Raw genomic sequence first — 13,806 nt, 5'->3', positions numbered from 1 at the left:
CCAAGTGAAGACCTCTATGCATTTTCTCCAAGAAAAGACTGCAAGGATTTAATTTAAATGGGGTGGGATGGAGTGTTTTCTTACAGATTGGTCTTGAGCTTTCCCAAAGAGCTTCAGGTTTTCTAGATTTCCTCCCAGCCTGGTCAGCACGGATCTAACAGTGCAGCTGGGAGATAAAGTCTTGCATGCACTCCTGTCACACACTCAGTTGGAGTGGGGATTTAGCTCAGTGGTAGAGCACTTGCCTAGCATGTACAAGGCCCTGTGTTCCATCTAGTGCTAGAAAATAAACACAAATGAATGACAGAATGAATAAATGAAATAGATTCTTCACTGGGCTTTGTTTTATACTACTCCCTAGGGAGAGAGAGGACATATTTGTATTCATTCATAAATCATACTAGAAGTGTGAGCTTCAATGAGTAAAAGAATATTGCCCAGCGCCAGGAGTATGGCCTAGTGGTAGAGTGCTTGCCTAGCATGCAGGAAGACCTCTGTACCACATACACAGAAAAAGCTGGAAGTGGTGCTATGGCTCAAGCGGTTGTGTGCTAGCTTTGGACAGTGCCCAGGCCTTGTGTTCAAGCTCCAAGATTGCCAAAATAAATAAATAAAAGAAAAAAAAAAGAAGAAAGAAAGAAAATAAGATTATTTCCCAGAAAAATTTCTTGTAATGCTTTGGCATTTTCCACTTTCGATGCATAGTATCATTTTGTGAACAGCTTCCTAGGTTCCTTTTACCCAAATAAAGCAAAACCCCTGGTCTCTATCCTCCTTTGCCTTCTCTGGTTCTTTCTGGCCTTGCATCCATTCAAGGATCTGATCTCAGATTAATGATGTCTGGACTAAATGAAAGCAACTGAAGTGCCATGGTTGGCTCTGATCTACAATTAATTCACATATCATTTAATGCCATCAACCCCTCCCCCAAATGGAGGCTTCCTTGACTATAAGTCACTGAAAACCAAATCCTTGTCACTTCTAAAAGTATCTACCAAGAACTGAAAATCTGAAACTTTTTGTTCATGTTAACTTTTTTTTTTCTAAAATTCTGATCTCTTACTATAGTAGACTGCGGTTAAACAAGCCTATGGCACTGACCAGGAGACTAAGTGTTCAGTAACCTGTCAATTGTCTTGCTATTCTCCAATCTGGTTCGCCGTAACAGCAGGTGGCTCTTCCTTCCCTCTTCACATGGAATTACAGGAATTGTCAAGGCCAGGAAGTGTGATTTTATCCCAGACCATGGATCATTCTATTTGCAGGACCAAATTGTTATTAAAATCACTTGGAGAGCTGGGGAAATGTTTGTGCTCTAAGTTACTCTCTGGAAATTCAGATTAAACTGGTTTGAGGTTGGGTCTCTGCTGTTGAGGTGGGCATCTGTTGTTTTTCAAAGTTCAGCAGATGATGCTAATGCACAGCCAGGACTAAGCCACTAATTTTGGAAATTCTCAACACCCACGTCCTTCCAGCTTGAGGTTGAAGAGTGTATCCTGGCCTGGTGCCCAGGTTGTTTGAAAAGGCCCTGGGCACATCGGTTCTTTGACAAAGATCCACCGAAGCCATTCAGTGCCCACTGCTATGTTGGGGGTTTTCCCAGATGAGGCAGCAAGGAGAAACTGTGAGGGTCTAGAATAGTGGTGTCACTAAGGATCAACATCTCCAGAGGGTGGCATGTCTTACAGTTCTGGTGCTTTCCATGAGTGGGCCACCAGTCATGTTAGGAGAGTGAGGGATGGGCCTTGCACTGGGACAGAGATGCTGTCCTGCTGTGCTGCCCTGCAGCCCATGGTGGCAGTTAGTGGGTCTAGTGTACATACCCACATTCCTGGGCCTTCCAAATTCCTCAGAGGGACAGCAGGAAGCACTAGCCTTAGGCTAATGGTTTGTGGAAAGGGCTGACAGTCAAAGGCCAGCCACTAACAAGAGACATTTTTTTTTGTTTAATCTAGCTGGGAGTCCATCCAATTTGTTTCCCTGAATGTCTGTCTCTGTCTCTGTCTCTCTCTCTCCCTCTCTCTTTTTCTCTCTCTCCCTCTCTCGGAACAATTTAAGAATCTCAGAATGGCTAAAGGGAACAAGATGAAGGGCAGGATTGCCATGGGGCCAATTAATAACCTCTCCCCCCACCCAAAGTTAGGACCATTTTTATAACAGAGTGGCTTGTTAGCAAAAAAGACACAGACAGGTCGTGGGTAGCTGTTGTTGGTACTCAATAACTATGGCAAGAAGGAGTTTTGGCAATCGCTCACCAGGCTGGGGTCAGGCTGGTCTCTGTCATAATTCCAAGCAAGAGGCTGTAGAGAGCACGGTCAGAGGAAGCTCTTCTAACTTAGGTGCTAGAAGCTGAACCCTAGTTTTTCTGTGCAAGTGAGCTTTGTTGCCTAGGAACTTGGCAATCTAATGTTTTATTGGCCGAATTTGGGAGAGAAGGAAAGAAAGGGGAACTGTTAGATAGGTATAAAAAGTGGTGGACATAACACGTGGCAAATAACATGTGGTCTGTCATGGGCCTTCTTGTTTCCCTAGTGCTTCAGGCTCCTGCTGAAATGTTGCTTCTTTCTACAATGCATAGACTTTTTTCCATAATGTCTTGGTGCCTGCTAAACCATGGGTGGCACATGCACAGGCCATGTGGCCAGAAGTACAAAGCCCAGGTGAGGGGACAGGAGGACTCCCATAGTGTAATCATCATCCTTCATTGGATTCTTCTTTGAGGCCTGGTGTCTGAATCGAGAGCCTGGCAACTTTCCTTTCATAGCTTTCTTTTCACTTTCAAATAAACTTACTCTGTTTAACTTAAACACTTTTCTGTCCTTGGGCTTTGATCAAGGCTAGAGCTCTACCACTTGAGCACCACTTCCAGCTTTTTCTATGTATTCAGTACCGAGGAATCGAACCCGGGTCTTCGTGCATGCTAGGCAAGCACTCTACCACAAGGCCAAACTCCCAGTCCTGCCTTTCTTTTCTTTAATGAAAGAAGAAAACAAACCCATACTCCTAGATGATAGGAGGAGCATTTAGCACAGAAATCAGACAAAAATACCCAAAGGAACACAAATCAAAACTTCAAACTTTGAAAAGCTCCCCACTGCTGTAAGCAGCGCCATGTCTCTGAGGAATCAACACAGTGCTCCAATGGTTGAATTAAACAAGGCATTTGCTGACTCAGGCAGCCCAGGAGCCATCTCTGTTTTCTAAGCATGGGCTATGTGATTGTGGGTGGCAAGGAAGGGACACAGCTTCCTTCAGAAATCTCCTTGGCACTCAGGGGTGGGCGAGGGTGGCAAATCACACATGGCTAGCTCACATCCTTGAGATGACGATGAGCGGCGGGTAGGAGCAGAAGCTTCTAGAGCCTGGCTTATCTGCAGCTCCTCGCCCTTTGCTCCCACTAGAGGAGGGCACCAGCAGGCAGCAGTGCACCTATAGGCCACCCTGCCTTCTAGAACCATCAGAGTTCATAGGTAGAGTATACTGGTACCAAGTCTTTGGCTCTATTTTTCTTTTTTCTTTTCTTGGTACAGTTCCTGGGGCCTGAACTCAGAGCCTAGGCACTGTCCCTGAGCTTTTTTGCTTAAGTTTAGCATGCTACCACTTGAGCCACATCTCCATTCTGGCTTTTTGGTAGTTAATTGGAGATAAGAGTTTTATAGACTTTCCTGCTGGTGCTGGCTTCCAACCATAATTCTCAGATCTCAGCCTTCTGAGTAGCTAGGATTAGAGGTATGAGCCACCATTGCCTGGCTTTCAAACTTTTTTGGATGGCAGCTCACAGTTAGAAATGCACTTTATTATATATTGCAAATGTTCAGTGGGTAACAGGTATGCCACACAGACACATTTTGTAATACTAGATCAATATTAAAGAACTCATCTCTACCCTTATACTATCTAAGGAACTCTGGAGGTTTATTTGCTATCATATTCTATTTCATTTAAAAAAATGTTGGGGCCAGGAGTTTAGCCTAGTGGTAGAATGCTTGCCTAGCATGTATGAAGACCTGGGTTTGATTCTTCGGTACTGCATACATAGAAAAAGCTGGAAGTGGTGCTGTGGCTCAAATGGTAGAGCTCTAACCTTGAGAAAAAAAATCCAAGGACAGTGCTCAGGCACTGAGTTCAAGGCCCAGGACTGGCCAAAACAAAAAAGATGGGCACAACCCACCATGTGAATGCACACTATAGTTTGTAAACTCTGACCTGTACCACTCTGATGCTTGAGGCTGGAGTCTCTTGGCTCCTCTTTCTGCCTTTTACTCATCTGAGACATGGATGGGTGGGAGCCAGGTTCAGTGACCTGCATCTATAGTCCTAGCTACTCAGGAAGCTGAAGCAAATGAATCACTTGGTGCTAGGAGTTTGAAGCTAGCCTAGGCAGCATAATATCCTACCTCAAAAGAGTAAAAAACAAAAAAAAAACAAAAAACCCAAAGGAAGCAAAATAAAACAACAAAACAAAATATGTGGTTAGGGACAAAAACTGTCATTGGTAGCTTGGTCAGGGATAGTAGAAATATGACCATCTACTCCAAGAATAGAAAAACACTTTCTATTTTTATTACCCACAAGTCCTCACTGTTGCTCACAAAAATGCCTGTGAGAGGAAAGTGATGGAGGGTAAATAGAGTCAAAATGCATTGTATGGATGGATGCACATGCAAAATGAAATCCTCTTATACAACTTATTGGTGTTAATTTTTTAAAATATGGATAAGAACAATGCTTTAAAAGTCCTGGTAGAACGGTTGGGTTCATTTTTCAGTTGTGTAAATTGAGGCTTGGGTTGGACACAATATACCCATGGTTATAGAACAAAGACATGGGAGGCAGAGTCAGGGGTGGGGCTTCCAGAGTTGGCAGTGCCTCCTGTCTGTTGGCACGGTTGGGAGATAGAACAGTAAGATATGTAGATGGAATGTATGTAGGTATTTGATTTCTACAAATAAAATCCTGCCTTCCTACCTGCCCAGCTCTCTCCCTGGCTCCTGCAGTGGCAGAAGGACTTTTATATTTTTATCTCCACTCTTCAATATGTAAAGCAGAGTATAGCTTTTGGAGTCCTAGGCCGCTTTTGCTAACAAAAGCAAATCCACAGGCTTTCTCCAGCAGCCAGAACTGGGGCTTGTAATCTGTAGCTGCTTAAGGGAGCAACTTTCTGGTGAGAGGAGAATCCTGCAAGCTGTTTTAATTGTGGACAAACTATGTACCCTGAGTACGCCAGGCAGGAACTAGAAAACCCTAGATTTGGGTGTGCGAAACATGGGGATTAGTGGCAGAGCAATAAAATTCCCTTCCCTCACCTCCTTAGGCCAGTGAGTGGCAGCCTGAGCCCTCCTCCAGGGACTTCTGAGGTGAGCAGAGCCCTTGAGATTCATAGACACACTTTAAAAACAACCACAACTGTTTAGTTCTCAGAGACAGCTAAGGGTCTCCAGTCACAAATAATTAATTTCGGTTACATAAGAGCAATATACAGTGGCTGTCCCTGTGAGCCTTCACCTCAGAGAAGATATTCTGTAGATTCCGGATGACAGTGGGGGTGGATATGAGGGCTGTTCTGGCTGTTAGGAGTCCTGATACAATCAGGCAGGAGCCAGCCTTAGACAGCTCCTTCCATGGGAAGAAGATGTTATCCCACCAAGTACAACAGAGGGAGAAGAAGTGTAGCAATTGTCCTGGTTGTTATCAGTCATCTCTGTTATCACAGAAACAAGGCTCAGGACATCCCAGGTGTCCCATAATGCCAGGCCTGCACAAGTGCTCAGTACATGCTAACTGCACAGAGATTTTTTTTTCTCTTTGGTCATGAGGCTTGAACTCTGGGCCTGAACTCTGCCCCTGAGCTCTTCAGCTGGGCTGACCTTGAATTGTGATCTTCAGATCTTGGCCTTCTGAGTAGCTAAAATTATAGATGTGAGCCACCGGTGCCTGGCTACTCTTTTTCTTTTGATTTTTTTCCCTAGGAATGAAATTCTTTGGGAAACATTCATCTCTCACAAAGGGCTCCTCTCCCAGCTACTCTGCAGAGCCAGTGGCCTTGAGGGTGCAGTGTGTGGGGCATATATGGTGTTTCTGACTCCCACTTACATCTACAAGGCCTGCTCAGCAAGAAGATGTGTTCCAAGATTCAAGGACTGTAATAATTGGAGGTGCTCTCTTTTGGTCTTATCACAGCCTCTACCTAGCTTCCTAAGATTCAGAGAGATCAGGAAGCTGAGCTTGAAACAGGCAGACCTAGATCAGAATATGAGGAGGCCCTGGCACATAACTGGGTGACCTTGCTGACCCTGCTGTGCCTCAGGTTGTTTCTGGAGAGAAAAGCAAAATACCAGACAGGACAGCCACAACTGAGATGTGGCCGGCTCTTAGGGCGACCTACTTTACCTGCACAAAGCTGAACTCCCTCCAGTTCAATGAGTTTGCAATGGATGGCAGCGAGGTGACGGCCAGCACGGACAGCGTGCCAAGGGCTAGCACTCCCAAGGACAGATAAATCTCCATGCGCCAGACCTCTTCTTCCACCCACAGGTGGCTCTTGTTGGCCAAAACCTAATGCAGATACAAGAGAAACCACACCAACCATGGTAAATGCCAGGGTCTTGGGAGTTAAGGGGAGCAAGAATTAAAGGAAAAAAGAGAGGCAGCCACAGCTCCACGCAAATCTCACAGACACCTAACCCATGCTTGCTGTTTTCCAATCACACCTCAGCTATTACCCCATTTTACAGATGAGAGAAACGAGGCACATCTGATCAAGTCACTTTCCCAAGGCTCTTTGAGGCTTTCATATATCTGCTAGAGAGACCAGCCAACCAGAAGGTTCTCATCAACCAAGAGCAAGATTGACAGCACAGATCCTCCACTTAGGACTGCATCACAAAGTTTGCTAGTCCCTAAATCACAGGAGAGCAGAGGCAGAGTCCCAATTCTGAAACCCTAAGCCACATAGGCCTGCATCTTTGCAGGCTGCCTCTCCTTCAAATTTGCCTCACTCTTTGTCTTTCTGGTCCTTCAACTTGCCTTCTCTCTGTGTCTGTCTGTCTTTGTCCGTCTGTCTGTCTTTCCATACAGATACACACAGGCACTGATCTTCCAACATCTATCTCAAAGCTCCTAAACCCCATTTTCCCACCCACTCATCTATTTCAGTCACTAGAATATACTTTGGACTTGATGGCTACCAGGCAATAGGGATTGATGTCTTTTCTCCAAGCATGGAGGAACAATGTGCTGCACTCTGAGAGAGAGCAAAGCACAGTACCTGTTCTCAGTAGCTCTGGAGTACCCACTAACTCCAGGGACCCTCTGCAAGCCTCCTCCCATCCAGAGTGGGTCTGTAGTTGAACTCCTCTTTGCCAAGATTACAGAGGCCTTCCCATTGCCCAACTCACCAGGCAGCCGGGGTCCTGGAAGTCAGGGTGTTTTGAGAAGCCCCCTGAAATACCAGGGCATTAATTTTACCAGAGAACAAGTGACATCTCTTCCATGAGAAGATGGGCCTATGTGTGAGCCAGCTGCCTCTCAACACAGAATGATTCATACAGGTTTTCTGAGACACTACTTCAGCAGAAAAATAAAATAACATAAGCCCGGTTACCGGAAAAAATATTAAAAAAGAATCCTGGGGCTGAGCAGAAGTGGCTGAACACCTCATGACAGAAAATTTAAAGAAATCCAGAAAATACCACTCCCTGCACCCTCTGCCTGTGATCTGGGGCAAATGGTGGTTTCTGCGGTATTTAAGGGAAGGTGGGCTTCTCCTGAGTCTGGTGACCTTCCTTCTTGTCCTGACCACTACTCCGGAGGATTCTGGGAATCTGGCTCCAGGCCTCAGTTTCTCTGCCTGAGACATCTGCACGATGTCACATCTAAAACTCTGGGGTTGTTCATGGGTCTCGCATGGCAGAAACAGCCACGGTGGTATTAGCTTGAAAGGTGGTATAGCCCAGGCAAGGGCACAGGTTCTCTCCACAAATGGGCCCAGAGGAGGGCTACTCACTTGTGGTAGTGTCAGTCTGTCATCTCTCCTGTTTGTCTGCAACCCCACTCTATTACTCACTCACCCTGATTTTTGCTAAGACCAGACCATTGAAGTCACTAGTCGGGCTTTGCCAATCTGCACACAAGTACCACAAAGGCTTGCAAAATACCTCATGTGTTTCTGATACTTACACTCTTAGAGAGGCTGGAAAGAGAGGGGGGAGGGGTGCAGCGATGGTGGGGAAGGTACCTGGGGATCTGCATTGTATCTACTTTTAACCGCCTGTGTGACTCCATGACGCCTCACAGTCCACACGCGCTGCTGTGGTTCGTTGCTCTCCAACCCTGGGGAAAGCTCCCACGCATACAGCTGACCAAAGGGCAGTGCACATAGGGGTTCTAGTGCTTCAGTCACCCCGAGAGTGCCCAGCAGAGGGCTCTCAGCCAGGGAAGGATGTGGGGCTGCCTCTCCCTTCAAGTACTGGATTAGTTACAACAGGAGTAGAAGGACATGGATATGACGGTGCTATTCCTCTCTAAGTCTCTGTAGTGGGTGCTGGTGGGGCAGAGCAGAGTACCTACTATTTCTCAAACCCAAGTGACCAATTTCACAATTAGTCACTCAGTGACCTTGCATGAGTGTTAAGCAGGACCGATCTCATGGTTTTGAAAGAGCTAGACGATGAAGGGAGTCTATACAAAACACAGCAGATGATGGGTGGGGATGGAGAAGTAGGGGGACAGGTTGGGAAATCTCAACAGTAGAGTTTTACAGGAGGATTAGGAGTTTGCTGGACTGTTGAGGTCCTCCAAGATGGATTTTTTTAAACCAAGAGGAATGTGCAGAGGACAATGCAGTGTGATATGGCACAAGAGAAGTGGAGTGAGGAGGCAGGGGAGGGAGTGTGGCTACACTGTGAGGAGCTGAGCCTTATCCCAAGGTCAGAGGGGTCATTGGATGCTTGTCAGCAGTGCTGGGATGTAGTCAGAGGAGGTGTGTGATGATCTGAGAGCCACATGCAGATTAGCTCTGGGAAGAGGGGTTTAGAGAAAAAAGTGTGCACAGCACATTGTCTTTCATCTTGAGTTCTGATTTTGATCTGGAGATACACCTCTGGGGAGCTGCACCGGCAAATCAGAAAATGCTACACAACATCCATTATTGTTCATGAGAATAACACTGCCAACAAACACAGTCTTAAGGATCTTCTCTGCACCTGGATGCAGCCTTGCCTCCTGATCTGCATTTAGGGGCTTCAAGGGAATCTTGGGGACATTTCCTATGCCCAGGCTAGGGCCCTCCCTTTACCTATGGTTTTACCAAGGACCCACCTCAGGGAGGCACTGTGGGAAGACAGTGGAGGTTGACAGGGGCAGACACTCAGCAGGCAGGAGCCATGGAGGAAGTTCAGCCATCAGGCACTGGATACAGACACCCAGGCTTAGGATCCAAGTCTTGGGCTGATGTGTTCTACCAGTTAAACACTTCCAGGTTTGGACAGTTCACCACTTGCTGGCAGCTATGTGTCAAATCCCAGCCTCCCTCTACTACAACTCCAGACATGTCCCATCTACATAGTTCTACCATTGAGAACTCTGAAGAACAGTTAAGGCCTTCTGGGTTTCTGACAGTGAGCCTCCTGTACAGGATGGTTGCCTGGCAACCTCCATCCCTGAGAGGGCTTTGGGATTCAGGCAAAATAGCCTTGTTTGTACCTTCTGCCTTGGTATTGGCATCAAGGCAAAACTGGGTTAATGTAGTACTGAGGAGGGCATGGGCTGGGCAGAGACCTTAGGGAAAGGAAGTTGGCCAACTGTGCCCTGGGGGAGGGTGGAGGTCACACTCAGATCTGCCATGTCCTGTTGGTAATGTTTCCATGCCCTCCCCACCCCTTTACCAAGGAGCCCAAGGGAGCTTCTTGCTGGCTGGGATGGCTCTTTTTAAAGATGGATGAAAAAATATTTAAAATGTTAGCCACTCAAGATGCTGAGATCTGAAGATCATGGTTTGAAGCCAGTCTGGGCAGAAAAGTCTCCATGAGACTCTTATCTCCAATTAACCACTCAAAAATTAGAAGTAATGCTGGGACTCAAAGTGGTAGAGCACTAGCCTTGAGCAAAAGAGCTCAGGGACAGTGCACAGGCCCTGGGTTCAAGACCCACCATCAGAAAAAAACCAAAACCAAAACAAAAAACAAAAAAGTCAGCAACACATGAGGTCCTGGAGAACAAAAGAGGGCCTAGAAATTGCTCAAGGTCATGACCTAAACAGTGATATTGTAGGAAGAGAGTCCAATGCTGACCTTCAGGTCTCCATTCTACCACACAAGAGAATCTGAAACAAAGTCAATGCTGGACCTTCTTACTCCTTCCTATGGCACCATGGCCTGTCAGAGCAGGTGCTCATTGAATGAGTAAGTGGATGGATGGATGGATGGATGGATGGGTGGATGGAGAGTCTGAGATCTTTTACCAGCTGCTAACTTGGCTCTGTTTTCCTATAGAAAGCATGGACCTGGGATGGAAAGGCTGGTTCTGAGTCTTACCTGTGTTGCTGATTGGCTTTGTGACTACAGTCAAGTTACTTAACCTTTCTCTGCTTCAGTTTTCTCACTGGTATATTAAGGGTAGTACAGCTCTTGCCTTATAAGAACAAGATAGAGGATAAAGGAGCTGACAGAGGGGCTGAAAAGCTCTTACAATGGTACTTAGAACAGCAAGCTTTCTTATGGGCTTTGTGACTTTCCCTTTACTTTCTGCAGGCATCTTGCTCCTCTGCCTGAAGCTGGAGGTACTTGCTTTCTCAGAAAGTCAGAGCCTGCAGGGATGGCACCAGGTGTCTGTAGGTGGGACTTGTGGGCTTTTGAGAAGCTGCCAGTGGGGAAGCAGGAGCACCAAGAGTGGGTGGAGGCTGAGATGTTTGTTCCTAGGCAGTAGCTGGCCTTGCTCAATAGTTCTATGTGGAGGGAGGAGAGGCTACATGCTGGGCTTCTTGTTGTGGGCCTGGCCTCATCAGGATCCTTACATCATGAGCAGGATGAGGAGCTGCAGGGCTCCAGCTGGGACAAAAAGGGATGATACATATCTCACCTAACCCAAGTAGTGCCCTGGTATAGACAGGACCTAGCGCTGAAGGTAGGAGGAAGTAAAGGGATGAAAGAAAGAAAAAATGGTACAATGCTGCTTGCAGTGCTGAACCTAAGTCTAAGAGTCAATCATCAACTGTGAACTAAAAACAAGGAGGCTAGTGGGGCCTTTTCTGCACGTACCGCCTCCTGTTCCTACCCGGTTTGGCTTGAAGGCCTCCATTGCCCGGGAGTCACAGGTAGAAGGGCATCATGTCTATTCTAAATAAATAACAATAACTCCCCCCCCACTCCAAACCAAACCACTCACTTCTATAGCCTTCCCTTTGTTGGCTGTAAGCGTCATTGCCTTTGGGGTGCTCAGACTCCGACCCCAGAGTCGCCCTTACTAACTTCATATCTACTAGTGAACCTCACTTCATTACTTCAGCAACTGTGCATCTTCTCGCTACAAAACATGCCTTCAACACCTCTTGTCCTCTACAGCTCCCATCCCACTCCCTGCCAACACTGCACCGAGTGTGAGGTCAGCACAGCAGTGTCTGCCTTTGGCCAGCTTGGCTGCTCTGGGCCAGTCAGCCAAAGCAAGCCAGTGATCAGGCAGGCCCTCAGTCCCCCAATTACAATCCTTCACTGACTGCCTCAGGCCCTCAGGGCCTGAGGCCAAAGCCTTCCCTCGGCCTTTAAGGTCCCAGGTCTGGCAGGTCTCAACCTCTACTTGCTCCCTGGTCTTCAACCCCACGGGCCTCTTAGCTGTCTTTCAAATGTGTCAGGCCTGCTACTACTTGAGGTCTCTGCTTTTGTGGCCTTGTCAGCCTGTGGCACTTCTAGTTGGCCACCAACTAGGCTTTCAGCTGCTTTATATCTCTTCTCATACAGCACTGTTCAGGCCTCCCTGATCCCTTTAAAACCCCATCCTGGTCTGAGCTTGCATGGCAGCACATGACCACAGTCCCGGCTACTCAGGATGGTAGGAGTGGTAGGAGGATCTAACTTGAGGCCAAGGAAAAGGTGGGAGACCATACCTGAAAGATAAGCAAACAAAGCAAAAGGACTGGGGTATGGCTCACATGGTAAAAACTAACAGGAAACAAAACAAAACTGCATCTTGCCCTTGCTCTACTACATGAGACATATCTTTACTTCCAGCTTTTTGGTAGTTAATCGGAGATCAGAGTCTCACAGACTTTCCTACCAGAGCTAGCTAGGAGGCCCAATCCTCAGATCTCAGACTCTTCTGAGTAGCTGGATTTCAAGTGTGAGCCACAGGGGCCCGGCCTGGAACCGTATCTGCCTGTCCTTGGCCACTGCAGGCCTCCGGCACCAGCTGCGAGCCATGGCGGGAGGTGGGTGTGACTGGTACCTGCTCGATGGCCGTATTGACCAGGTCGTAGCGGTGGGAGCGGCGCAGCGGCAGGCAGAAGCTGTAGAACGCATGCAGCGCAGCGCAGAAGAAGCTGAGCAGTCCGATCTGCTTGCGGTGCTGCAGCCAGTGGTCCAGCCAGTCAGGGAAGCGGCGGTACTTGGTGCCCCGCTGTAGCTGCAGAGCGGCTGCCAGCACGCCGGGCAGGTACACCAGCGACAGCAGCACGTAGGCCACGCAGGGCAGTGTGGTATTCACCACGGACACGGGCAGCTTGTAGAATGTCTTCTTGCCTTTTTGCACATAGGGCTGCAGCACATCCCGGATGAAGTTGTAGGCGTAGAAGCAGATGAAGAGCCCCAGTGCCAGGAGGGTGGGCACTTTCCATCCCGGGAGGAGGCGCAGGGGCATGGCCTCCACCTCCCGGGCTGCGGCCAGGGAGCCCATGTCCACCGGCATAAAACCCATGGCACGTACCAACTCCGAGACTGTACGTTTGGCTTCCTGTTGGTCACTGCAGATGGGCACCTATGGAGAGGAGGGGTGGGACAATCAGATGGACTCACAGGCCATGGGGGCAGGCAGGGCATCAGCCACCACCATGCCAAACAACCCACCAAGAAGCTAAAGAAACCGAGGCACATAAGGGCAAGGATGTGTCCAGGGAGCTAGCAGTTAATGGTACACTGAGGGCATAAAGTGGCTTTGAGTCCCAGGCCAGGACTCTGTCCTGGTTCCCCCAGGACTTCCCAGCCAGGCCCACCATGCAAGGAGAGATGCTAATGGAGATGCTAATCACAGCGAGTGTTCTGCACAGCTCACTGACATCAACAGCCACCGGTGAGTGCCTGCCTGCCCAGGCAGTTCCCACTGGGCCCTGGAACAGCTGCCTCTAAGGACCAGGCTGACTCTGGGAAAGGGATTTTGTGTGTGGTTCAGAATGTGCAGCTATAGTTGCATCCCTCTATATAGACGTCTATGGGGACTTCAGCACACAGGCTTTCCCCAAGCCATCCCATGTCTGCCTTGATTCTAGAAGCCCACAGTTCCTATAGAGCAACCTCTAAGGGCATGTTGGTATCTAGAGGTCCTGAAGCTCTCACCAGCCTTGCTGACACAGCTGGAATCCAGTCCAGCTCCTCACTGCTCACTGAGATCCTAGTCTGTGCCAGGTTTTACATATACAATTCCTCAGCTTCCCATAAACCTTCAGTTAGGGGCTCCGGTCCCCATTTCCCAGATGAGGAAACTGGGGTTCTGGGAGTATTGTTTCTTATCTTTCAACCTTTGTAGGTTGTGATCACAATCTTGAATACCCTCCTTGTGCTCTGATCTAAGAACATAAGGTAAGCCCAAGCTCAAACCCATCTT

The 13,806-nt window shown here is 47.9% G+C and overlaps 1 protein-coding gene across 7 annotated transcripts in view; it reads right to left on the bottom strand.

Annotated features, from left to right (window-relative positions):
* Window positions 1-13,806, bottom strand: part of Steap3 (STEAP3 metalloreductase) — a 71,746-nt gene that overhangs the window by 31,248 nt on the left and 26,692 nt on the right. For all 7 annotated transcript variants that reach the window (XM_090342944.1, XM_090342939.1, XM_090342945.1 and 4 more), the window contains exons 3-4: window positions 12,436-12,963; window positions 6,391-6,555 (exon numbers count right to left, since the gene is read on the bottom strand). In XM_090342944.1, coding sequence (XP_090199070.1) covers window positions 6,391-6,555; window positions 12,436-12,963 — 693 coding nt within the window. The remainder of the gene's footprint in view (window positions 1-6,390; window positions 6,556-12,435; window positions 12,964-13,806) is intronic.

The sequence above is a fragment of the Megascapheus bottae genome, chromosome 12 (genome assembly GCF_031878675.1).
Source record: "Megascapheus bottae isolate mThoBot1 chromosome 12, mThoBot2.hap1, whole genome shotgun sequence".
Classification (NCBI taxonomy): domain Eukaryota; kingdom Metazoa; phylum Chordata; class Mammalia; order Rodentia; family Geomyidae; genus Megascapheus; species Megascapheus bottae.
Note: the sequence above shows the minus strand (reverse complement) of the source record. Positions and strands in the feature narration are given on the sequence as shown.